This window comes from Carassius carassius, chromosome 45 (genome assembly GCF_963082965.1).
Source record: "Carassius carassius chromosome 45, fCarCar2.1, whole genome shotgun sequence".
NCBI lineage: Eukaryota > Metazoa > Chordata > Actinopteri > Cypriniformes > Cyprinidae > Carassius > Carassius carassius.
Genome location: NC_081799.1, coordinates 16,167,866 through 16,195,640, shown reverse-complemented (window position 1 = coordinate 16,195,640; position 27,775 = coordinate 16,167,866). Strand labels below are relative to the sequence as shown.

Genomic DNA, 27,775 nt, shown 5'->3' with positions numbered 1-27,775 from the left:
TTACAACTGACTCTTATTTGTTCAAAAAATGTTTTCTCATAGCTTCATATAATTACAGTTGAACTATCGATGTCACATGGACTATTTTAACCATGTACTTACTCCCTTTTATTGGGTCTTGAAGGTGGTAGTTGCATTGCTGTCTATGCAGGGTCAGAAAGCTCTTGGATTTCATCAAAAAAATATCTTCGTATGTGTTCCGAAGATAAATGAATATCTTAAGGGTTTGGAATGACATGAGGGTGAGTAATTCATGACAGAATTTTCAATTTTGGGTGAAATATTCCTTTCAGATATAAGTCTGTCTGACTTTTTTTTTTTCAAATTAGTTTTTTTTTTTTTTATTAAATCAAGCTACTATAAAATATCATCTGACATTTTTGAAAATGAGGCATTCAAAAACTGACCTAAACAAAGAATATAAAAATTAAAGAGCTTTAAAAAATAAACATTAAAAAAATAATAATAATCTCAGATGGACAGGTTTTTCATCTGAAGTCTTCATATAGATTTTACTAGTATCAGCAGATTAACAGGCTCGAAGCAAAAATATTTAAACACTTAGTGTTCTGTATTTTAATAAATTAAAGTTTAACTAAAGTTTTTTAATGTACTCCTACATTTTTCATCTAAGAAAGCCCTTAAGTCTATACGGTTTCAAAATACTGTGAGTTACATCTAATTTACTTGTAAGTGTATTCAGCTGTTATTAATGTGAGATTAGAATGTCAATTTAAAAATCTCCTAAGGACAACAAACACAAACTTCACTTGCTTTTCATATACTGCAGCTCAGTAGAGCACAAAATCGTGACACTGTGAATGCGTGTCAAAGGAGTATCAATGACGACACAATGACGATAGCTATCCTGTTGTTTACTTCTATTTAATGCGTTTTCTTTGTTTGATGTCATGCAAACATTTATTGCACAAACAAAGAGCTGCTGCTGAATATTAATCTAATGCCAGCTTGGAATCATTTTACTCTACACCTGGGGTCTTGAGGGAAAGTCAATGCTCATGTATTGAAATTCAGAATCCCTGCTGTTGCTCTCAAATATCAAGCATCTATTCTACCACACACACTCAGGCAGGCTGTCATTTCTCCACTGTATTTCTAGATCAGCTTTGCCATCAGCAATACACCTGTTATCGCAGTAATGCAGTCACCTCCTCGCAGCAGTGTTTTCTGGTCTCAATGCCTCACACACACATACACATACACATGCATAACACTCCCCTGGAGTGCCCTCGTACAAGCAGGAAAAAAATTGGCACGGTGAGGTAAGCTTACATTGGTATTTGGGTTATGCATATTTACATTGACAATTATTTTATTTATTTTTTTAGTACATACATGAGTTGTTAATACTTCATTTTTGTTCTTTCTTTATTGGTAATTGCAATAAGCTAAAATAAAATATAAATATCTGATGAAAACTTTTAATTAAACTTTTAACTTTTTTTTTTTTAATTAAAATTAAATTCATTAACATTAAATTAACGCTAAATTACACACATATGTATATAAACTATTTATCTCTATTATATATCTATATCTATGGCATTTACATATAAATACTGCTCAAATTTTCTATGTACACACATACATATTATAATAATAAATATGGAGCAAACTGTTCCTTTTTATTTTTATATATGATGTTTAGTTTAGTACGTCCTTACACTGGATACATGCAACATCTTCCATAAATCTAGCAGAGTGGAACAGCAAATTATATTTGTTATACTTTCAGATGACTGTGGGTTGAGAGAGAGCATAGTCATCGAAATGTCAACATCCAAAGGTCACATACGAGCCAGTAAAGAGGCAGCTCATGTAAAGCCATTACTCTCAGCAGCTGATGCTTTATGAGTAAAAGGCTGAAAAGACATAATCACAGTGATTACATTGTTTCAACATACTCAGAATAAACTAATCACAGCATAGTGGGCTGGAACTGTGCTTTATGCCATATGAATAAATAATGCATATACATATTTTTGTCCCTGAGGGTTTTGTGTTACTCACAGTCACGGTATATACAAGCTTCAAAGTTCGGCTGCATTTTTTAAAAGAGTTTCATGAAATATGCAGCCAAATATCTTTTTGAGGAGCGACAGTGTGAAAAGAGGACAAGAGTGTATTCTTCAAGAAAAGCTCAGATTAGATTACAATCCGCCTGTGCGTGTCTCCTAACCGGATTAAATCTGCCACCTCCCGCCGTAGACAAACTACACTCACCCATTTGCAACGCTAATTTAGGGTGAGCTGGAAGAGGTGTTGGGGGGAGGGGGGGATTGGGGGTGTCTGGCAGGCAGACCTTTAATCTCTCACGTCAACACGAATCCTCAACTGTCAGAATGAGTGATTATCCTGCAGTCGGTCTCACCTGTCCTGCTTGCTGGATGCCTGGATGTGTGGAAATTCAAGCAGCTATACTGAAACTGTGAGGTGTCTTCTTATTAATTATCATCATCACTCGAAGTTGTGACACGTCAACACAAAAGCCAGTCAAGTGAATGTCGAGACTAAATAGTTTACTTAATGAGTTGGTCGAAGGGCAAACCAACATTTCACTACAGCTTAATAAACACATCGCTATGTCTTGACGAGGTTAAATGTGACTCGTTCATCAAATAAAGGCAAGGAAAATTGCTAAATAATTAGGGCCCAGTGAACAAGTGGCTCTCACTGTTTGGGCTGAATTGTTATTGTTATACTACAGGTGACGCTGCAGAGCCACATCTCCTGTAAATCACAACTTAATGAGCACAAGCTGTCAAAGCAATTAGAGGCTAATTGTTTTTGAAATGACTGTCCTGGCTTTCATAAACCAGAAGAATAGAAAATGTCAAGCCTTAACATGACTTCAGTAGTAATGGATTCCACCAAAGAGGTCTAGTCCTATAATAACTGAAGAACCGTTAGCATTCCCATAGCAATTAAGATGACAAAGTAAAATTAAAATATTATGAAATATTTGTGATGTTGCATGCTTGAAGAAATGTTGCAAGATATAAGGCTGCTATTGAATGGTCATCAGCATAAAAAGACGTTTTTTTTTCTGGGTGAAAAAAAATCACTGTAAGGCCTAACTTGGCCATACTAACCAGTAACACTCACAAAAAAATAAAAATAAATAAATGAATAAAATAAAGGAGCCGGACACACGGACGGAGATATATAATGTCCACAGGCTCCACAAACAACAAGAAAAACAAACTGGGCTCACCCGCTCCACAAAACATAACAAACTGTTACAGCCAATAACCGACAAGAAAGATTTGGGGGTGGGGTTTGGGGGGTTTGTGCACGGATGAGGAGGAGAGAGGGTCTAGCTAGCCTCCGTTTTGTTTGACAACAATTCGAACGTCAACAAGAAGTTACGACTCCCGGCATCGCTTAGAGCACCTTTAAACTGTAAATATGTCAAGGCTTAAGGCTGGAGGAAGAATTTATCAAATAATTTTTCTCTTCTCTTTCAGCTTAAACAAGAAACAAAATTAACTGCACGTCTGGTTCAAAGTTGCTTGCAAATCTCTTATGAATTCAACTTATTTCCTTCTTTCTGTATGAAGAATACTACATACTGCTGTATCTATTCTAGGTTCACTTGTCAGTGTACACAAGTTCCCCTTTGCATAGAAAAGCTAACAAATCTCTGTACATTAATTTAATTGTTAACCTTAGGAGTATAACCTAGGAGTATTTTATACAACAGTTTTGAAGAACTGTTGAAGCATTCTAAACCTAAAGAACCCTAAGGACCTGTTTGCTGTCAGAAAGCTTGAGGTAAGTCTAAATTTATTCAAACATGCGGCTTCAGCACTGTCCTGTGGAAAAACCATCACACTTTGAGCCCTCCACCTCATCATCTCAGAGTCAAAACTCCATCAGTTCATCACCAAACTGTGTTGATGGAATACACTTTCTCACATTCTCAAGTTTCCCCTGACATACTTGGAGCTTGTCATAACTGGAATTGAATTTACGGTGAATTTGTGTCCACTAGGACCATGCAATGCCCTAAAAAAAGTGTAACTAACCTTTTTCTTATGATCTCCCTATCACAATCCAAGAGCCTACTGATCTGTATTCAGGATCAGGTGTAGAGATTTTAGGGTGAATTATTGCTTCACCTATAACCCGATGGTCATTCATTCTCTAACGGCCATCTACACTGATATGAAGTTCACAAAGTGTTTGGCAGCTAATTTGTGAATGGATGGCCAAACAAACCTCAATGCGAGATAACGACTTTCTATTACACAAGAATGGTGAAACTGCTATCAATATTATGCAGTAATGCTAATGAGAGTCCACCTGTTCTGTAAGCCCTCCAAATTCCTGTCGGTTTATCCTTCACACTGAAAAGGGACAATATGCAAAAGGTGGCAAGCTGGCTTTATAGAAATGACCTTGCAAACAAACGCAAGAGGGACATTTTGCAATGCAGACAGACATCAACAGGGCTGTTTCTATTCCTGTCTTTTGTCAGTATAGCAAAAATTGTGGACTGCTAACGTCTTATGCATTCATAGTCAGCTAATTTTTCTCTATGCTATTTACAGCAACGTCACTGATAGGCAACATTTCAGAAATGAATTTATTTTCACATACTGTAGTAAAACCTCAAAACATGCATTATGAATGTACTTATTTTGTATATACATGTGTGAAGAGCCTTGTGTGACCAGCTAAGGCAAACTATACTAAACAAGATAAAGGCGTTTATTCTTTTCCATGACCTTTCTATCATTGCAGGCATTATCTTGAACTTCTAAAATAAACTTACTTTACCCCAGAGGACAATATGACACTGCTACTCCAAACACTGAGGTGCAATCCAAACATTGCAGGAAGACGTTTATTTCTAAACTGTAAAGACAGACATTGACAGAAAACGTTAAGGCTATGTCAGAGTTGTGACATATTGGTTAGCACACCTGCTCCAACAGATTGTGAGTTCAAGTTAAACTCTTGTCTTTTCAGAGTCCTGTTTCTTTATTAATTCCTGTCCATTACCTACTTTCAATAAAGGTCAAAAAGTTTAGTTTAATAAAGGGTTAGTTCACCAAAAATTACATTTAGTCATCAGTTTCTCACCCTCATATTATTCCAAACCCAAATACTTTTATTAATCTTCAAAACACTGGTCATAATACTTTTAATGAAACCAACATTTCCGCCCCTCCATTGAAAATCCATTCATCCAAAAGTGCTTCAAAATGTTCAAAAAGAGATCATAAAAGCAATTTGGGGTTGTGTTTAGGAACAAGTTTGCAGTCTCCATCTGGCGATTCTAATAATGAAGAAAATAACACACATCACCTTTAAGCTCTATCGAGTCAATACTTGTAAAATACCTCAGTTTGTAAAAACTAAGTTAACACACGCACTTACAATGGAAGAATCCGAAGCAAATGTTGTGCCATGGATACATGAATATTACTTAAATGTCCCTTACACTATATTTAACATTATTCATTTTATCCTTACTGGTCTTGCAGTAAAACTACAGTACTATAAACTTAAAAACACAGCTAAACTCAGAATGGCACAATTCTCCACCAACTCTTCTCTTAGATTTAACATGGAGTACAACAGCCTATGGCCTTTATCTAATAAAAGAAAACAGCAAGGCTGAAATTACCGACTCGTGAATGAGAGAGAAGGTGAACACTTCGAGCTGACTCCTTCAGGCGCTCATGCAGAGGTGCTGGCAGGCTAATTGATTATTGACAGCATGCCTGTTTCTGCGCGCCTACGGCAAGGTATGCCATGTCCTCCAAGTGACTGACTGCATCACAAAACTGTAATAAAAAGTTGAGGGACCAACTCTGATTTATTATTCTTAATTAAACAAAAAGTAGTATTCGTATTAACCAGACCAGCTGTGAAAATATTCCATTATTTCATGACTTTTTCAAGACTAACAAGTTATGCTTATCCTTATGCTTTGATCCTTATATTATAAGTGATACTTATGCTGAGAAGTAAATTGGTGTCTTCACTACTGCATTGTCTTGCCCTGAGGAGCTTTTGTTTACACTGACTTTGTAGGCTTTGTAGAAAATATCCATTTCAAAACCATGACACCTTGATTACCATTTTCAAATCTCTCCAAGCAAACTAGTGCAGCTAAAAGAAAAAACAGAAGATGAGATGGTTGGATAAAAGAAATAGATCACCCAAAACTGTAACTGGCAAAAGATAAAAAATAAATTGTGTTCCACAGAATAAAGCAAGTCATACAAGTTTGAAAAAACATAAGGATGAGTAAATGACAAGTTTTCATTTTTGAGCGAACTCTCTCTTTAATGACTGGTAGAACCTGTAAGCAATGCCACAAAAGACTAAACAGTGCTGCCCTGGAAGAACTATTTTGGGTTACCAAAAGAACCTCTTTTTTCTTAGTGTGCAGATTATTTTAATAATCTGAAGAACCTTTTTCCACTATAAAGAACCTTTTGTGCAATGGAATGTTAACAGTACTTCATGGAACCATAGATGCCAATAAAGGGCTTTATTTTTAAGAGTGTGGGCATCTCTTCATGCTAGCACTAACAGCAAGTGACTTCTGACTGGTTATTCTGAGAAAATGGTATTATGAGAACTACTAAATCAGACCATTAAAAAAAACTTTTGGTAGACTTTCAAAACCTTCAAGTTCCTTTTTATTATTCTGTGGAAGATTTCCACTGAGATTCTTCCTGTCTTGAGGAATACAAGTCACCCGGGGGAAGTTATTTTGTTCTCTGACTCTCCCACAGAAACAGGCATCCTGCAGCACAGCCATACTGCAAGTTTTCTATCATACCACTTCTTTCCCTAGGACAACAGAAAACAAGTTGATGGCTTAAATCCATAGAAGCTTGTTATTTATTATGACATATCATGAAGATATGCAATTTGTTTGAAAAAGGATAAAAATACAGAATTGCGGGATAAGCAAGGCTTGTGCAGGATGTTGCTAAACAAAGTGTGTCTACTTCTACGTTAATGATTTAAGGTGTCGGAAAAACATGGCTTGGTTATACGTGGGTGCTGTTTTTCCTTGACTTGTCTTGTCTGAGAAGTCATGCTGGCAAAGGAGAGTTACCTCTTGCACCTGGTTGTCAGCGCACCCGAGGAAAGGCTGTGCTCGCCTATTTCTATTCAAGCCTCCTCTTTTAATCTCTGTGTAAACCTAACAACATTGCATTTCCTGATTAAAATCACTCAGAGATCAAATTCAACTAGAGGATACTTGTTATTCCTGGTGCTAATCACACATCTCTATCCAAGGACAGAGAAAAATCAATCAAATATGCGTCACCTTTGAATGACTTCGCAAATTGTTTAACACCACGACCTGTAAATACCATTTGCAAGAGGGAGAAATCTTTGTCGCCTTCTATTTATTTGTGCGAGGCGTTTCAATACGACCCAATAAAAGTTTGGAAAGAAATCCATTTCATTTCCCATAAAAAATAGTCTGAAAAGTCATGCATTTAAATGTGGGCTTCCCAAATGCTCCCTTGAAATGTATAACTTTGCCTTCCCTGAGACCCACACCAACCAAATCAATCTTAATAGATTGGCATCACCATAATATTTATGCATCAATCTCAGAGCTACAGCCAAACATAAACAATGAGGTCAGTTTGCTGTAGAGGGTTGATCCATAATTGCCATTTTAATTTTACTGGAAAGGACTACAAATCACACAAAATGATAAAATATAATTTGAAATGATATGAAACCAAAGCGAACAGCTCATGCATACTAAGGTAACATGAAATGAAAGCTCTAATAATACCTGTGCATACATATACACACGTTATGAAGCTACACTATTCAGCTGCAAAGCAAAAAAAAATTATACAACTGGTAAAAAATAAAAATAAAAATAAATAATTGGAAATCTCACCATCTGATGGGAAAGATAAGATAAGCGAGTTATTTTAGAGCTCAATAGAGAGTATACAAACAGTCCATGAGTGAACATTGCTGCAGGGATTTCTTAATTTAGATTTTATTTTAAATTTGTATGTCCCACGGTATGGTGTGGGATTATTGATGCCACAATGGGGGCTTGTCTTTTGCCGAAAACCATGTACGGACCAATAAGCATTGATCTATGTTCCCTCCAAACCTCTCCTGAGAAATATCTTCATCATTTCTAATAGAAGCACAGGCTTAGCTTGCAGTTCCTTAAGCTTTTTTGCAATAACCGTACAAGAATAAACACTGCAGAGAGAAAAAGCAACTGAAATGAGGCACTCGACTAAATCCTAATGTATAGGGATCTCTGAGAGCTATAACAAGACATTGTCCTAACAATACTGAATTTGATGAGCAGGCAATGAGATGTTATGGACTGACTTCATATCTGAGCTCTCCTTTAAGAATATATTCCACATGAAATGATTTTCAGATCCTCTCTCACATCTTAATATCACGCTACACAGCCCACCACAGTAATCAACAGCAATCAGTTTTAAACGTCTCTCTAGCTACAGCTAATGAGCTGCATTGCTGAACCTTTGGAATGCCACCTTCAAGAATACAGCAGGTTATTTTTTTACCCATCAAAGAACGGCTCCAGGTATCCTTTGAACAAAGCCATTAGGGAGGAAAAAACAAAACAGCAAATGAATGTTTTGCTGAAGGCTGTGATGTACCTGGTCGAGATCTGTGGTTCAGGTAAGGCCACTAGAAAAACACTGTATGAGGTTGCAACTAACAAGTGCAAAAGACGAACTATCTAAAAAAAAAGACGAAATCTAATTTATCTCATTTAACTTTTTACTTAAAAATATACTAAACTGATCAGACTACTAAATAGGAAAAAAGCAGAAAAATAGTCTGGCATCTGGGGCCTGTAACACGAAGCCAGATTAGCTGGCTAGCCAGGTAAGTTTCAGTTTAGTTTGCAACAATTTTGAGTTTAAGGTACCACAAAAGTGGTTAGCATTCACAATGAGCAATAGCTACATTTGATACAGAAGTCTTAGTTCCTGTTAGTTTAGGGCTGCAATGTCCTTAAAACAAATGTGCCAACTGAATGCTATTAAAAAAAAAAACATACAGTGCTTAATTTATTATACCACCTGTCGTAATAGAGAAACACAAATGTTTTAGGAATCGGTCAAAAAAATAAGAATTCAAAAAATTTTATTTGAATTTCTGGACAAATAACAAACTGAAACAACTAAATAGTATTAATTCACATAATAACAAAAATGGCCTTCTTTGCCTTTGATAACAGCTCACATGCTTGCTGCCGTTGTTTATTTACTTTTTGAATAATTGGGTATCTGAATTTTAAAAAAAACACTATAAAGCACCTGGCAACTTTTTTCTGCCTTTCACAGATAACAGCAATAATTATATTATAGCATTAAAAATAGCTTACTACTGTTACTAAAAAGCTTACGCATATTGGAGGGCTAACCAATACAGAAAGTTAAAAAATTTGTTAATCACTGTAGGCTATATAGTGAATATACTGTAGTTTAAATCTCTAGATCAAAAATTCAAACAATAAAGATAATAAAGACGAATAAAATCACAGTAATACTCTTCAGGAACACACGTCATGACTCATGTGCACTTTGATCACAGTCAGTCTCCTCTTACTGTCATTTCTTTATCTTGTAAAAGCATCTGATATTTATATTCAGACAATTACACTCTGCTGTCCCTTTACAGTTCCTACTTTCATAAATTACTCACACTGCATGCTGACTTTTAAACCTAAATATAAATGTTAAACAACAGATATTTCAGCAAAATGAATGTTTTTGCGCTGAATATTGTCTCCCTCGCCTCTATGTGTTACGTCTGTTTAACGCACGCGCCCACCACGCCAGCACTCTTTCAGTAAAGATTTCAATTTAACGCAGACTGTCATGGTGAGCCTTTATGCAAAAATGGAAAGGCTTGCATGATTTTGTGACATTTACAGATAAGGATATGACCGTTAACTAAACGTTTTTTGTGCCAAAGAAGCCCAAACATATTTGTAAAAGCACCTGAAAGGCAAGCCTTTACACTATTGCATCAGCTTGAAGCTTAAAATAAAGATTTATCATATTTTGGCCGGCTTGGATCAAGTACTTTTCCTGCAGGAGCTCATTCTGTTTTCATCCAATATTTGTAGATGCATTATGTCCATAGAAATGTGTTATTCAGTGCTGTAATTTGATGCGACTGGCTGCAGTGGAACGTGCAAAGTGTTAGTTCATTAAATAACAGTTGCAACTTTCGATTTTAACAACATGTTATTAAATATTGGAATACTTAAGATTTATGAACGTTTAGAATAATTATTCATTAGCAGTTTGTTAACTAATGAATTAACTCATGTTAACTAATGAAGCCCTAATGTAAAGTGTGAATAAACAATAAAATCAAAACACTTTCAAACAATATCTACGGCATGTTGTAGTACAGATTAAAATGTAAAGTTTGAAAATAAATTGCCTATTAAGTCTATATATTTAAGTATTTGGCGCTGTGATGAACACCATAGCATTTCCACAAATCTAAATGGATATTTAAATGTGTTTCAAAAGGAGCTGCTTTATTTATGAGGTTTCTAGGGTAAAGGCTGCATTTTCTGCAGTTTAGCGCCATCTGCTGTCAGAGAGTGAATGTGCTTTCATTCCGTGCTTCTCATGCATGCTTGTTTGTATCAGAGTGCAAAACCAAATCACTCCACTTGGTACCATGATACTGATCATCAACTTTCTTTGTTCAAAGTTCACACCGTTGCTATGTAACAAACCGTAAATCGGGAACCCCTGGCTGCAGAATTGGGACACAGCTAAGAGCTCTCTTTATGAATGGATCTTTGAATCATTGATTTCACACAATTCTTTCAAAATGCAGATTTATTCAGAAACTAAACACATCTCATACAATTTCAAACTCATACAGGGGCATTTTTTTAACCAATATCTTGAATTTTAGGGTATAACTATTTATGAAGATGTTGCTCTGCATCATATGTGTCAACAGTCAACTGTATGAAATGTAAGATGATGTGCAGGTGCATGGCAACCTGAATTTAAATTGAACAATAGAGACATTTAATCACTTGCTCACTTTAGAATGCACTATGTTTGTCAAATGCTGACTAGAATATAACAGTAAAATCAACGGAAATATTTTATTGTCATAAACAAAGCTTTTTTTTTCACTGTTCAAAAGTCAAAGTAATCGATAATGAAATTCTGTGTTGATTATTTTCATCATCAATTATTCTTGATTTTATCAAGCAGCCATTGCAGCCCTAGTAGAAACATTTCAAGATCTACTAGTCTGAGAATTTAAAGTCCAGCAATGACCACCAATTCTGTCATTTCAGCTAAAATATGACTTTCTTTTCTTTTTTTACTGCATAGAGGACAGAGAAAATGAGAGCTTCTGAAAATAACTATTTTCTTGTTGTTGTCTCTCTGTGTGTTGCGTTGCTTTAATCTCCTTGTGCACAGCAGACAGTGTAGAAAATCAAGACCACAGCATACAAGGTGAGTCCCTAAGAGATGCATTATTATATTAAAGCTGTAGCAGATGTACTCTTGAGCATCCCTTACATAAACCTCTACCTTAGCTCATAACATAGGGAGTATTGTATTTCAGAGGTAATACCCACTGGTATTAGCATTTCATTTTATAATTTAGTGGCTGACCTGAAGATTAAGTAGTCAGTGACTTGAACACCGCCATGACTACTGCAATGAATCAAAAGATTAGTATGCAGGTTATTCAGTGACATGGCAAAGCCATCTGAAGTGGTCCAAAGGTGGCCACTGCAATCTAGATACTGTTATATTGAAGAAGAAAAATCAAATGCAAAAACAATGAGATAGACCTGGACATTAGTGCAAAAGAAAAGCCAAGAAAACCTGGAGGGAAAACCGCATTTACATCAAGATTTAAAAAACAATATTCATCTAAAAATCAAGTTTCTGAGCTCTATCTTATGCCCTGAACGCTTGCATCCCTATTAAAGCATCCTGATAAATATGCAACCACTACTTCTAATTCTGATGGGACATGCAAATGAGTGATTGCAAACATTGCTTGATTAAGTGTCAAATTTTAATGAGATGAGCTATTATCGGTCCTAACTTAATCTAATGTTATTAAGAAGGCAAAAAAAAATGAATTATGAATCTGTGAAATATTTATATTTACCAGATTTGGTTCACAAATCTTGTTTGACAAGCATGAAGAGAGAGCTGACATCATCGATTTCAACGAGATGAATTTCCCCCGACCTCTGGCAAAATGGTGAACCATGCAGGGTCCACTTATAACAAAACTTCTCAAGGGAAGAATATTTCCATAGCTTTGCTAAAGAGGTTATTGTGATTTGATAGCCTGCGGAAATTACTCATTTCCAATGCTAATGGCAAATGCAACAGAAACAAGAAGAACGACCAGGGAATTTAACATATTAGAATTCTCTGCACAAAACGCTGTCTATAAATCATTGGATTTCTATGGTGTACATGACTTTGTGTATCAGGTTTGAGTTTGATCAATAAATTATTTCTTTTGAGTGAGAATGTTGTTTATCTACAAGGATGGATGTTTCTTTAATTGTGACATGAAGAAATTTCTAACTATTTGCCAGCATAAGGAAGTTACAATGAGAGGAAAAAAAAACTGATAACAGAGCCTATGATTAATGAGAAATTTTATGTCAATAGTGACCCAAAAAGGCCATTAAGATTTCCAGTCATGCATTTAACATTAATTATAACAAGCTTTCCATAAGCCTCCATGAAATTCAACGAGCAAAGCAGTTGCGAAAATCTATTCAATGAATGCTGAGTCAACTGTAATTTCAGTCTTAAACGCTTGTTGCTTCTTTTCATTTCACTTCAAGCATTTGAAATTTTACTCAAAGAATGTAAATGTTATGACAATATGTTGACTGAGTACTAGCAAACCTCAAGGAGGTGGAGGTTTGGAAACTATAATGATGAACTTCTGCAAATGCAATGAAATATAAAACACCCTTAGCTGGTTTCATAATACGAACAGAGAATGGCTGATTGATCCAGTACATGCCATTTTCGGTTGGAAGACTTTTGTATTGACAAGTAACGCCCATTATTCCTTAAAAGCTGAGTAGCAGCACTCTGATAGATTAGCAGAGCTTTTTTAATCAGGGTTTGTGCGGGGTAAAGGCAAAATCCCTGATAGCTCTAATTGAAATGTCCAGGCTTTACTCTACCTCTTCACTCCTCATAGAGGCCACATACTAATAAAAAACAGAAGGATTAGAGTCTCAACATGTGCTGCTCAATCACTCTATCCACCATCTGTTAGATGAAGAACACACTCTACTCATCTTCAACACCACTATAGTAGGAGTCATTTCATGAACAAATTCGCTGTACTATGGGAAATACTGTAATGTAATGAAGGTTAACTCTGTGATCACTTTTTGAAAAGTGACAAACAAACTGCTGAATCATAGTTTTGAATAGTTTCAATAGTTTCTGTTTCACAAAAAATTAATAAAATGGTGTTTTTGCTAGTTTTACAGTGTTACTCAATTTTAAATAATCCCTGGATGCAATGCAGGCTTTGCAAAATTATTTAGGGATTAACCTAGCCAATTATACGAAATCTGCAAGAAACACAAATATTAAATGCTGTTGAGGGACATTTATGTATATGTCTTAAAGAAAATCGTGTTTAACTGCTAAGATGTGGAAAATGGTCTGGTAAAATATAATTCTGACTGTTTTAGGTGAAGGATGTCTTGACTAAGAGAAAAAGAAATCCAGACAAGAAAGTCCTGAACATGGTTAATATCCACTTTAACAAAAGCTTGGATGGATTTATTGTACAACAGTGCAATTAATTAAATGAATATGTACAAGGATATTTTCTGATATTTTTTGTTATATATAACTCGAGTCACATTTTCATAAAAAAAAAACAGTGCTGGCATATCTCATATTTTAGGTTTCAAGCCATTTGTGACCTCTGCCAGTGAAGTCTCTATAATCACACTAATAAGAACAAGATGTAGTCGAAGTTGTCAAGAATCAGTATTACCATTTTTTTTTTTTTTTTTTCACACACATTTACACACAGAACACAGCCTGCAGTGAAACGCAAACCTGGTCAGCTTCTCAGACAGTGTTAAAAATGTCTGCCTTTCTGTGATTGCAGCAGAGATGAGTTTGACAGGTTTATTAATGCTTCACGAGAAAGAGCATGTATGTTCCAGCCGTATGGCATTTTAACGCATTCTCATCCCAAGGCGTCATATAGTGACACTCAGTGGTAAAATATAACTTAATTCACACCATATTTCTGATATTATCGATCAATCTTATCAGATTAACTTTGATCGTTCACTTTTATTTTATTTCCGTGAGTGCAGTACACCTGCAAAGCGTTAGCACACGTTAGCTTGTCATTAGCATTTTCATTCGAACCTATCGCTGTTTTCTTTTCTCCTCTCCCTCGCTCCAGTTTTTCACAAGTTCATCAAACAACCGCAGTAAGAAGTTTCATCAAGCACGGTGAGTAATGGCTTCTCCTATCATTGTTTCTTGCACCTCTTGCCACATGTACAGGTTATCTATCTCTGTCGCTGATGAGGGATTCACATGTGATAAATGCAGGGAAATAGTTAGGCTGACAGAGAAGATTTCAGAATTAGAGACACGCATCCAAACTTTAATTGAGGACAGTAAAAATGTTAGGGCTCTAGATACTAGAGCCCGACCGATATGGATTTTTGGGGGCCGATGCCGATGCCGATATTAACTCGAAAAGAGCCGATTTATAAGCCGATATTTTGATTTTAAAAATAATCTGGATATTAGACCCATTTCCTATAAACTGCATTTACACAACATTCAATAGCAAAATATCTGCCTGTTCTATGTATGTGGGCTGTATAAACCATTTTCCAGAATGGACTATGTAAAAAAAAAAGCCTTAGATTACAGTCTCAATGACTAAACAATTGCACATCAAAAGTATATATTTTTTAATGATCAAAAAACAGTCTGGTTTTAAACATTTAACACTTTACTTTCTTCCAGTTGAAGCTGGTTTTAACAGTCTGTGTGTTTACTGTAAATAAATTATAATACTAAAGTTAAAGTATTTGCAGAAGTAGTCCCACACTTTGCTGCTACAGCATTCACCTTTTTCAGCCATCTGTAGGCAGAAAGAGAGACGGAGAAAGAATAAGCATGTGTATTAATAATATCACCATGTATCATTACTCATGTCATCATTAGAATTATAATAATAATAAACTGGGATCTCCTACATAGGCAAAAATGAGAAATATATATATTTTTTTTTATTTGTCAAGCAATAGGTATTACCTACTTATATTTAACAATATTATTTCAACATTTTCCTGTTATGTCTGTAAAGCTGCTTTGAAACAATATGTAAAAAAAAAAAAAAAAAAAAAAGCGCTTGTTCAGCTCACATTTATTTACATGTCCCCTCTGGTTTAATAATTTCTGACGCACCTACTGTAGTTACTGTAACTACACTATATTTGCTCTCACAGACACATTCACAACAGACCCGTATATCTTCTCCTCTTCTCTTTGTGCAGTCTGAATCAAAACATCGTCTTGCCTACTATTACCGGAAGATTACGGAATCAATTCGAAGTTGAATGGTTAACGTTAGTGTCATGAACACACCGCTGTCAATTTTGAGAAGAACCACCTTCAAACAAGTTAATAGCAAGCATTTAAGGGGCCTGCTAAAAAGGAAGCTATTAGCGTTAGAGTAACGTAACCAGCCTGAATTCACCAAATTGTTCTCTGGACCTGAGGGTAGCCTCTTCTTCCTTGCTTCTCTCTTAATTCTCATCAGCAGGACTAGCGCTATCGCTCGCTTCTTACAACGGGACAGATACATGTTTGCTGCTGACCGAAAGGAGGAACAACAGACTATGAAAGAGCTCCCGCTAAACGTTTTTAAAACTCCACCTATGCCATAGCGCAGCGCAAATCGCGTTGTATCTGAAGGGCAACGCTGAACCCAGCGGCAAGCGCCGTGCATACCGCGTCCTGTGTGAAAGGCCCAATTACGCGGTCATTATGTGGGAAACACACCGCAATAGAATAAGAATAAGTTAAACGCTAACGTTATAGTTTGACCTCCTATTAACGTTCGCACTCTTCCACTGATAAACATGGTATTAGCTTTGTGGCTAATCTAATATAGCAATGCATTAGCGGCTGTAAGTGATGTTACAGAATATTTAGAAGTAATAATGATAGGACCGTTAGCTAGAACTACCACACAGTTTTTATATACAGGGTATGAACTAAATCTACAATCATTTCACATGACGAACGACAGACTCACCGTCAAAACAGTTGATCGATTTCTTCTGTAGTGGACTTCTGGCGCTGTTGTTAACTCTGGAGCTGCAGAGCTCCCTCTGGTGGGCACACTATGCAACACTCATAACATGAGTGAAGCATGAGACTCTGTTTCTCATGTTTCATCGGCCGTTATAAATGCCGATGCCGATTTAAATGCAATTAGCTTATATCGGCCGATAATATCGGCCGGCCGATATATCGGTCGGGCTCTACTAGATACGGCTTTGGATGCGTCTAGCTCAGGGATTCCAGTACATTGTTCGGTTCCGGAAACAGAGCCCCAGCAGCAGGGCAACTGGGTGACGGTGAGGCAGCGTAGTCGTGGGTCAAAACACCGCTCTTCTGTTCCGATCAAAACATTAAACAGGTTCTCCCCACTCAGTGATGCACCCACTGAGAAACCTGATGAAAGTGCTCTAGTTATTGGTGATTCTATTGTACGGAACGTGAATATAGAGACACCAGCCACCATAGTCAAATGTTTACCGGGAGCCAGAGCGCCTGACATCTTGGCAAATTTAAAAGTGCTGGCTAATGCTAAACGTAAATACAGTAAGATTGTTATTCATGCCGGCGCTAATGATGTTCGACTTCGCCAGTCGGAGATCACTAAAAATAACATTAAAGAGGTGTGTGAACTTGCAAGCACGATGTCAGACACTGTAATATGCTCTGGTCCCCTCCCTGCTTACCGTGGTGATGAGATGCATAGCAGATTGTCATCACTCAATGGCTGGATGTCTAAGTGGTGCCCACAGAATAACATAGGTTTCATAGACAATTGGACGAGCTTTTGGGGCAGACCTGACCTGTTTAAAAGAGATGGTCTTCATCCCTCCTTGGGTGGCGCCACTCTTCTCTCTAGAAATATGGCAAATAGTCTTAGTGTTTATACTTGACTAACTGGGGCCCAGGTCAGGAAGCAGACAGACTGGCTAAACCGACCGTCTGCTAGCTGCCTCCCGTCACAGAGGTCAGTTAATTCTCAGCACATAGAGACTCTTTCACCTAGATATCACACTATAGAGACTGTGTCTGTTCCCCGAACTAGAAAATACAAAAAACGTCCAAACCAAGTTAAGATTAACAATTTAATTGAGGTTCAACAAATAAAAAAACAGAAGCAATATGGATAAACAAATGATAAAGCTTGGCTTATTGAATATCAGATCCCTTTCTACGAAAACACTTTTTGTAAATAATATGATCACTGATCATAATATAGATGTACTCTGTTTGACAGAAACCTGGCTAAAACCTGATGATTACATTATTTTAAATGAGTCCACCCCCCAAGATTACTGTTATAAACATGAGCCACGTCTAAAAGGCAAAGGTGGAGGTGTTGCTTCAATTTATAACAACGTTTTCAGGATTTCTCAGAGGGCAGGCTACAAGTATAACTCGTTTGAAGTAATGGTACTTCATATAACATTATCCAAAGAAACAAATGTTAATGATAAATCCCCTGTTATGTTTGTACTGGCTACTGTATACAGGCCACCAGGGCACCATACAGACTTTATTAAAGAGTTTGGTGATTTTACATCCGAGTTAGTTCTGGCTGCAGATAAAGTTTTAATAGTTGGTGATTTTAATATCCATGTTGATAATGAAAACGATGCATTGGGATCAGCATTTATAGACATTCTGAACTCTATTGGTGTTAGACAACACGTTTCAGGACCTACTCATTGTCGAAATCATACTCTAGATTTAATACTGTCACATGGAATTGATGTTGATGGTGTTGAAATTATTCAGCCAAGTGATGATATCTCAGATCATTATTTAGTTCTTTGCAAAATTCATATAGCCAAAATTGTAAATTCTACTTCTTGTTACAAGTATGGAAGAACCATCACTTCTAACACAAAAGACTGCTTTTTAAGTTATCTTCCTGATGTATCCAAATTCCTTAGCATATCCAAAACCTCAGAACAACTTGATGATGTAACAGAAACTATGGACTCTCTCTTTTCTAGCACTACTGGTATAATGAGCATACTCGCACCCTAAAGAGAGCAGCCCGAAAAATGGAGCGCAGCTGGAGGAAAACAAAACTAGAGGTATTTCGTATTGCATGGCGGGAAAGTAACATATCCTACAGAAAAGCATTAAAAACTGCTAGATCCGATTACTTTTCTTCTCTTTTAGAAGAAAACAAACATAACCCCAGGTATTTATTCAATACAGTGGCTAAATTAACGAAAAATAAAGCCTCAACAAGTGTTGACATTTCCCAACACCACAGCAGTAATGACTTTATGAACTACTTTACTTCTAAAATCGATACTATTAGAGATAAAATTGCAACCATTCAGCCGTCAGCTACAGTATCACATCAGACAGTGCACTATAGACCCCCTGAGGAACAGTTCCACTCATTCTCTACCATAGGAGAGGAAGAATTGTATAAACTTGTTAAATCATCTAAACCAACAACATGTATGTTAGACCCTATACCATCTAAGCTCCTGAAAGAGGTGCTTCCAGAAGTCATAGATCCTCTTCTGACTATTATTAATTCCTCATTGTCATTAGGACATGTCCCCAAAACCTTCAAACTGGCTGTTATTAAGCCTCTCATCAAAAAACCACAACTTGACCCCAAAGAACTAGTTAATTATAGACCAATCTCGAATCTCCCTTTTCTGTCCAAGATACTAGAAAAGGTGGTATCCACACAATTATATTCCTTCTTAGAGAAAAATGGTATATGTGAGGATTTCCAGTCAGGATTTAGACCGTATCATAGTACTGAGACTGCTCTTCTTAGAGTTACAAATGATCTGCTCTTATCATCTGATCGTGGGTGTATCTCTCTATTAGTTTTATTGGATCTTAGTGCTGCGTTTGACACAATTGACCACAACATTCTTTTGCATAGACTTGAATACTTTGTTGGCATCAGTGGAAGTGCATTAGCATGGTTTAAATCATACTTATATGACCGCCATCAGTTCGTAGCAGTGAATGAAGATGTATCCTATCGATCACAAGTGCAGTATGGAGTACCTCAAGGCTCAGTACTAGGGCCGCTACTCTTCACGCTTTATATGTTACCCTTGGGAGATATCATCAGGAAACATGGTGTTAGCTTTCACTGTTATGCTGATGATACTCAGCTCTATATTTCTTCGCAGCCCGGTGAAACACACCAATTTGAAAAACTAATGGATTGCATAGTCGATATAAAAAACTGGATGACGAATAATTTCTTACTGCTAAATTCTGAAAAAACAGAGGTGTTAATTATAGGACCTAAAAACTCTGCTTGTAATAACCTAGAACACTGTCTAAGACTTGATGGTTGCTCTGTCAATTCTTCGTCATCAGTTAGGAACCTAGGTGTGCTACTTGATCGCAATCTTTCCTTAGAAAGCCACGTTATTAGCATTTGTAAAACTGCATTTTTCCATCTCAAAAATATATCTAAATTACGGCCTATGCTCTCAATGTCAAATGCAGAAATGTTAATCCATGCATTTATGACCTCAAGGTTAGATTATTGTAATGCTTTATTGGGTGGTTGTTCTGCACGCTTAGTAAACAAACTACAGCTAGTCCAAAATGCAGCAGCAAGAGTTCTTACTAGAACCAGGAAGTATGACCATATTAGCCCGGTCCTGTCAACACTGCACTGGCTCCCTATCAAGCATCGCATAGATTTTAAAATATTGCTTATTACTTATAAAGCCCTGAATGGTTTAGCACCTCAGTATTTAAATGAGCTCCTTTTACATTATAATCCTCTACGTCCGCTACGTTCTCAAAACTCAGGCAATTTGATAATACCTAGAATATCAAAATCAACTGCAGGCGGCAGATCCTTTTCCTATTTGGCGCCCAAACTCTGGAATAACCTACCTAACATTGTTCGGGAGGCAGACACACTCTTGCAGTTTAAATCTAGATTAAAGACCCATCTCTTTAACCTGGCATACACATAACATACTAATATGCTTTTATTATCCAAATCCGTTAAAGGATTTTTAGGCTGCATTAATTAGGTAAACCGGAACCGGAAACACTTCCCATAACAACCTATGTACTTGCTACATCATTAGAAGAATGGCATCTACGCTAATATTTGTCTGTTTCTCTCTTGTTCCAAGGTCACCGTGGCCACCAGATCCAGTCTGTGTCCAGATCAGAGGGTCACTGCAGTCACCCGGATCCAGTACGTATCCAGACCAGATGGTGGATCAGCACCTAGAAAGGACCTCTACATCCCTGAAAGACAGCGGAGACCAGGACAACTAGAGCCCCAGATACAGATCCCCTGTAAAGACCTTGTCTCAGAGGAGCACCAGGACAAGACCACAGGAAGCAGATGATTCTTCTGCACAATCTGACTTTGCTGCAGCCTGGAATTGAACTACTGGTTTCGTCTGGTCAGAGGAGAACTGGCCCCCCAACTGAGCCTGGTTTCTCCCAAGGTTTTTTTCTCCATTCTGTCACCGATGGAGTTTCGGTTCCTTGCCGCTGTCGCCTCTGGCTTGCTTAGTTGGGGACACTTCATCTACAGCGATATCGTTGACTTGATTGCAAATAAATGCACAGACACTATTTAACTGAACAGAGATGACATAACTGAATCCAATGATGAACTGCCTTTAACTATCATTTTTGCATTATTGACACTGTTTTCCTAATGAATGTTGTTCAGTTGCTTTGACGCAATGTATTTTGTTTAAAGCACTATATAAATAAAGGTGACATTGACATTGACACTCTTGACATTTCGTCAACATCCTACGCATATGGCACCCTCTAGCGTCAATATGAGACACAGATTATGGGTTAAGGTTAGGGTTAGGGTTAGGGTTAGAACGCTAGGAGGCGCCTTCTGGCCCATTTTTATCTGCTTCTAATATTGACGCTAGAGGGTGCCATGTGCGTAGGATGTTGACGAAATGTCAAGAGTGTCAGTATATGATGCCTTGGGATGAGAACGGTCTGGGCATTTTGAAGGAGATTCAAAGTAACAAAGCACTGGATAAAATAGATCTTATTATTAGCTTCAGTACAGTGGACAGTACAGAAACATGAAAAGAAACAACCATTAATGTCACAGAACTCAAACCCAAAACATACCATTTTGGACACTCTGTATAAGACATAAATATAGGCCAGAAAATGCCGTTTATTCCAGGATTCCTAGTATTAAAGTATTCAAGGCTATGAACAATCACTTGATTTTTCCTGAGCGAATATTTGAAACGTCAAAAGTTTTTCAATTGCATTTTGTTTGACATGCTGATTGCATAGAGACCGCAATATTGGAGAGCCAACTTATTAAGGCTGCATTCTTTAGACATGACAACCCATGAATAGCCACATCTACGATGTTCACTGCACCAAGTCCTAATCTAAATCTCTGAATCATTCATACTTCACAGAATCACTCACTGGACACAATGCTGAACTTTTCTACAACAGCTTTTGTGAATGAGCACAGTGTATGACAGAATCTTCTCACATCGTTGCAGCAGATGTTTAATGAACAGTGCTGAGGCCACATTTGAACAGATATGAAGGCTACTTTGTACTATTTTTCATACTTGTGTAGGTTTGATGCTCATAGAAAAGTCAGGGGGTCTGAAAGCATTCACAAAGCTACTTAATAGCCACTGCCAACTCAATTTTTGGCATGATTTACTTAGAAAAACATGCAAAATCCAAAACCAGATTGCTTCGACTAATAACTACTGTACATTTCATAATCCAAGTTTTATTCTTATTAACGACCAAAATCACTGCAGCTTCACAGCACTCCCTGCAGATGTTTAGATTTTTTCCGAATTAGTTTGCTAAAAATCACATTCCCTCCAAGTAATTGCAAAAGAAATGCACAATGACAAACGGAGAAGTAATTTGGGCCCTAAAGGCTATGTCAAAATAATGGCAACACACACTAGCATTTCATTTTACCACTTGAGGAAATGTGAGAGTCCTCTTGTCCTTTTGATCAAATTAGCAAAGAGGTAAATTTGCAACTAGGCTAAAATCAGCACCACTTTCTGCCGTCATCGACACCTAATGTGTCTAATTTGCGTAATAACACATCATGCTGAGACTCAGCAGGACTGCATCACTTTGGATAGATGAAGTTGCATTTGATATCATAATAAAGGGTCTCTTCAGACAAAAGATCTTTTTTTTTTTTTTCATCAAGAGGCGTAATCTCTCAAGGTTTTTCAGAACACCTCAAAAAAAAAGTGTTGACCACATTTTTGCATATCGTAATTAAGACAAAACAAATATACAGTATATCTCAATTTTTAAGGCTTTTGACAGTACCTGATATATTTAGGGCTGCACAATAAATCGCATGCAATATTTAATGCACATCTTGTCAGTAAAGCCGGTTCTGTAACCAGCTGTAAATCTCCATGACAAGCTGCGCAAAACATGCGCAAAATATGATCGTGATGAACAATGAGCACACAACCATAATGTGTATAATGTCCATAAGTATATGACTGCTGTAAGTTAAGGCATTTTGCCACAGAATTAAAAATAACAAATGCAAAATAACTTAGTGTAATGACACCATATGGAAACCTTGATATTCATTATGTTGTTTAATTTGGTTAGCGAAATTATTTCAAATACATCATCCAGCCCTAGACTTTCATTTCTCTGAATTACAACTATTGTAGAGTCTGTTTTCATTGTAAAGATGTCTACTCCTCACGCTCTGATGTGTCAACCACTGATTAAACTTCATGAGTTGAATCCTTCTTGAGCAATGATCATGAGGTCTATTCCAAAAGGAAGTTCTCTCTGTTAAATCACCGTATTCCATTCTCTCTGTGTGAAGCTGGACCACAGCTGTGGCACCAAATTTCAATTTAATGACATATAATTCCTCCCTTGGCTGAGAGAGAGTTAGAAAAGTGACAGGGGGTTCAATGGACAGTTCAGGCCTGGAGGGATGTTGGCTTGAGCACTGCAGGGGAGTCTCTAGCTTCCCGGCAACTTACTGGCAACCAATGACATCTTCTCTCTCCCTCCCTCTGTCTAAAAGGAAAAAAAAAACACTCTTAACCCCTGACAACCTCCATTAAACACAACGAGTCTAATTCTACACTAGTGGAAGCTGCTTGTGCAGACAGTGGGGGCTATTCGGACAAGTATGTCTATTTGCTTAGGATACATAACATTTTTTGAAGAGGGACATGTCACGGTCAGATGTTGAGTATGTGAATTCAGTTATGAGCACTTGAGAACCAGTCTGAAAAGAGTGCTTGCACTTATGATTTTCAATTTTCCTCAAAGTCACAAAAAAAAGATATCCTTGAGCTGCATCGTGGACTAGACCAATCAATATCAAAGGTATACTGCACCTATACAAATGGAAACTCTGTTGTCTTACTCATTCTCATTTTAACTAATTATCTTACTTTTTGGAAAAAAAGTGCTGGCCACTGTTTTTCATGTACATTTATAATAAATGGTCATTGAAGATGTCAGCCTCAAAAAATATAACATGCATGGACCACTTTAATACATTCATATTGTGCACAATATATTCAAAGTCTGCTGAAGTCATACAATAGCTTTGTGTAATGGAAAAAGTCAAATTTAAGTTAAATGGAAAATCATCAACTCTAGTGAGATGTTGAAGTTGCAATGTAGAGACAGATCTTTTGTATTCAGATCTTCTGTATAGTGACAAATCCAAGATAAAAAATATTCTCAAAAAAGAAAATAATGTAGGACAGGGATGATGACAGATGTGAATGTTAGCTTGAAGTTTTAAGAAAGGGGCAAAGCTAAAGTGGATGTAATGATTGAAGTAGCAAAACCTCACCAAATTCAAACTTATTTAATATAATAAGCAATAAGGTGCATTTAGAAACAGACAGATTTCCATTTCATTTCGAATCTGGTTGAATTTGGTTCATTAAATGCCAAATGGGACTCCCTACAGTCTCGTGGACTTAACTGACATGCATATTTGGTGGCCATTGTAAGTTTGCAAAACTCCAAGTGCACATGAAGGCCCTGTCCCAAACGACAGACTTAATTCGCACTTGTGAACTAATGGCAGGGGTCCCATTCATAATTTTTGCATTTAGTGCATTTCTGCCAATCCCATACTGAGGTGAGCTCTGTAACGGACTTCTTCTCAACAGTCAAAGCAGCATTAAGTTACAAAAGTATGAACTGAGGCCATGTCCCAAATGGCACACTTCATGTGCACTCACGGTCTAACAAAGGCTTCTGTGTCCATATGACCTTTAAGTTCACAAGACCGTAAGGTGTCATATTTGTCATTTTAGCTTTCTGATGGGTGTTAGGAAGCACCCCCTTTGCGCACTTCAGGTGAGCTCCAAAGCAGACTTGAACCCGAAAGTCAAATCAGCATTACACCATGAAAGTATGGACTTCCCGAGGGTTCCACACAAGTGAGGAAGACCACAAGGTTTTAGGGTGCGATTTCGGACAGGGCCTCCGAAAATGACAGTGATGCCATTTGGGACAGGCTGAACTCATGAATCAGATCTGATTTATGAACAAACAATTCAGATTTTTTTTAATTAACTAGTTGTATTGGATAATCTGATTCCTTAAAAAAAACTGAATCCCGAGATCAGCAATCACACTGTTATGAACATTCCCTTGGAGAGCTACTGTACAGCAAAACAGTACTACTGTCCTGTTTCAGTGAGTAATGACTAAATATTCAGTACAGTTTCAAAATACTGTACATTTAACATGTTAGTCATATAGGCTACTTTCATAATGATTTTTAAATATAGTCTATTTTTACATTCACCACCAAGCTGTCTTTGCGTGGAAAATATGGCCAAATGACTTTCCTGCTTTTCTTCTTATGTGGATGCCGACATGTGGATAAGAAAATAATGACAGAATTTTACATTTTTAATGATTTAATGATTTATCCCTCGTATATCACTTGATTAATATAATTTCTCCATAAAATCATACATCAACAGCAAAACACATCTCACTCCAACAAGCAAGAGAGAAAACTGACGCGTCCTCCTGACAGGGAATATCGGCAGATTAACACGTCTTAACTCAGCTAAACAGAACACAGTAGACCCCTGTAACCAAGTTAAACCAGCTGATCAGAAACTAAGATGGGAGCTGCTCTCCAAACTCAGTCATTACACTGTTGCGCAGTCACGCAGTTGTGAAACAAGTGCACGCGTTTGGAAGGACCGCGTCCTCTCACCATCTCCAGTGCGCTTTTCACAAAACTTTCAAACGCGAATATGAAGTCAAACCACCAGCCCCCCGTCTAAAATGCTGAAAATGCATCAAAAGCCAAACATAATAATGCTCAGTGTAACAGCTTGAAAACGCACAAAACGCCAGAGTTTCACTTGTCTTCATTGATTGCAAGCGTGTTAAAGACGAGACGCGTACAACAATCTCCGCTCAAAGCCAAATATTTCCCTTACAAAACACACTTGACTTTCCGAATAATATTTATTCGCAAAAATATTCATCTTACCTTGTTGAATCAAAGCGATGGATATTCCAGCCAGGGCGACCCAGTACACGGGATTCTTCATGGCGTCTGGAGCGGATCGAGTGCGCGTGCGGTCTGCGTGATTGTTTTCCTTCTTGCAAATACCAATTTGAAAATCCGGAGGAATAAGTGGAAGTGTAGTCCCAGGCTCTAAGTAACTGTGAAGTAGGCACTCGTTCACTCACCTACGCAGGCTCTGAGAAGTCCCTCCTTCAGTGAGGTATCTCTTATGGAGCTGTTTGGATAGGCTTCCACTGGATTACAAGAACCCGCTGTTTTCATTTGCTCAAGAAACGTGACTGTGCATTTGAATTGCAGTGCTTGGGTTATTTTCCAAATCTTGAATTAGCTGCATATCCTCAGACCGCTTGTCTTATTGTTTAGTCATTTAATAATCTGTTGTTGAGTTATTAGCACTGGTTGTAATTTTAATTTTTTTTGCATTTTTAACATTCCAATCAACCAATCAGAATTGAGATATAACTTTTTAGGAAATATCTGTTTTCGACTTACAGTCAGGGTAAGGTGCTTCTACACTCTTGTTAATCAGATTTCATTTCCCACTGATCCATGCATCCTTCTGTCTGTCTGTCCATCCATTTTTTATATATATATATATGTGTGTGTGTGTATGTGTATTTGATGTGGTCTTTTTATATGTTGGAAACTGTTCCTTATGTTTGTTTTTTGTTTTTTTTTTACGCTGCATCTTGGCCAGGTCTCTCTTGTAAAAGAGATTTTAATCTCAATTAGTTTTACCTGGTTAAATAAAGGATAAATAAAAAAAATAAAAAAAATTGATCTGTTCAAATGCATACTGTAATCATCCACTATGGATCTGTTCATTCTGTCCCATATATATATATATATATATATATATATATAATGCATTTAGAAGACGCTTTTATTCAAAGTGACTTACAGTGCATTCAGGCTAACATATTTTACCTAACGTGTTCCCGGGGAATCGCACCCACAACCTTGTGTTGCTAACGCAATGTTCTACCACTTGAGCCACAGGAACATATACATACATACATACATACACACACACACACACACACACACACACACACACACACACACACACACACACACAAACACACACACACACACACACACACACACACACACACACACACACACACACACACACACACACACACACACACACACACACACTCAAATGTTAAACAGTTATATTCATGCTCAAATCATTTCCATTTTTCATTAAAATCCGTTTTCACTCTGAAACCCTTGTAGCTCATTTCTAATTGGTTAAACTGACCATGTTACAACTTTTCCCTGATCTCTCCTACGCACTTTTTATGATCTGAGGAAGTGGGCCTATGAGAGACATCATAAGGTTATTAAAAACATTACATGAATTTTTCCTGCCAATTGGTGAATTGAATAAACAAATGTTGGCTTGCTTCCAAGAGCCATTAATACAATCTAAAAACATGCACACGCTTCCTCGTGTCAGCAAAACACTCTAAAAAAGGCCAGCATCCACTTTAGAGATGCACTATAATTAATAGGGTTTTTTTTAGGTGTGGAGCACCACTTCATAAACAGGTTGAGAAAGCAAATAAATATTTTGTGATTACTGCATTCCGTAACTGAGTATGGTGTTCTAAATGTGAACATAAATTAATTTAAGTAATATTGTCTTTCTGTTGTTCCTCCTTGAAGACCTCAGCATGTGACTTGCCGTTAAATTTGGCTTTGAATGTGAATGTGAAAAATAATAAACCAACTCAGTCGGGTGAAACTGCTTGTCATCTCCAATGTCAATGAAATGTCTTGTGTCATATGAACAATAAAAAAAGACCTTAAGCAATTCAGAGTCTGAATTGCTGCAAACAAT

The 27,775-nt window shown here is 37.1% G+C and overlaps 1 protein-coding gene across 1 annotated transcript in view; it reads right to left on the bottom strand.

The window, feature by feature from the left end:
* The window catches only part of LOC132127694 (neurotrimin-like), a 345,891-nt gene extending 319,685 nt beyond the window's left edge, over nucleotides 1-26,206 (bottom strand). Inside the window, exons 1-2 of the mRNA XM_059539683.1 lie at nucleotides 26,091-26,206; nucleotides 25,888-25,999 (exon numbers count right to left, since the gene is read on the bottom strand). Of these exons, the coding sequence (XP_059395666.1) occupies nucleotides 25,888-25,948 (61 nt within the window). The 5' untranslated portion in view covers nucleotides 25,949-25,999; nucleotides 26,091-26,206. The remainder of the gene's footprint in view (nucleotides 1-25,887; nucleotides 26,000-26,090) is intronic.
* Between the last annotated feature and the right edge of the window lie 1,569 nt (nucleotides 26,207-27,775).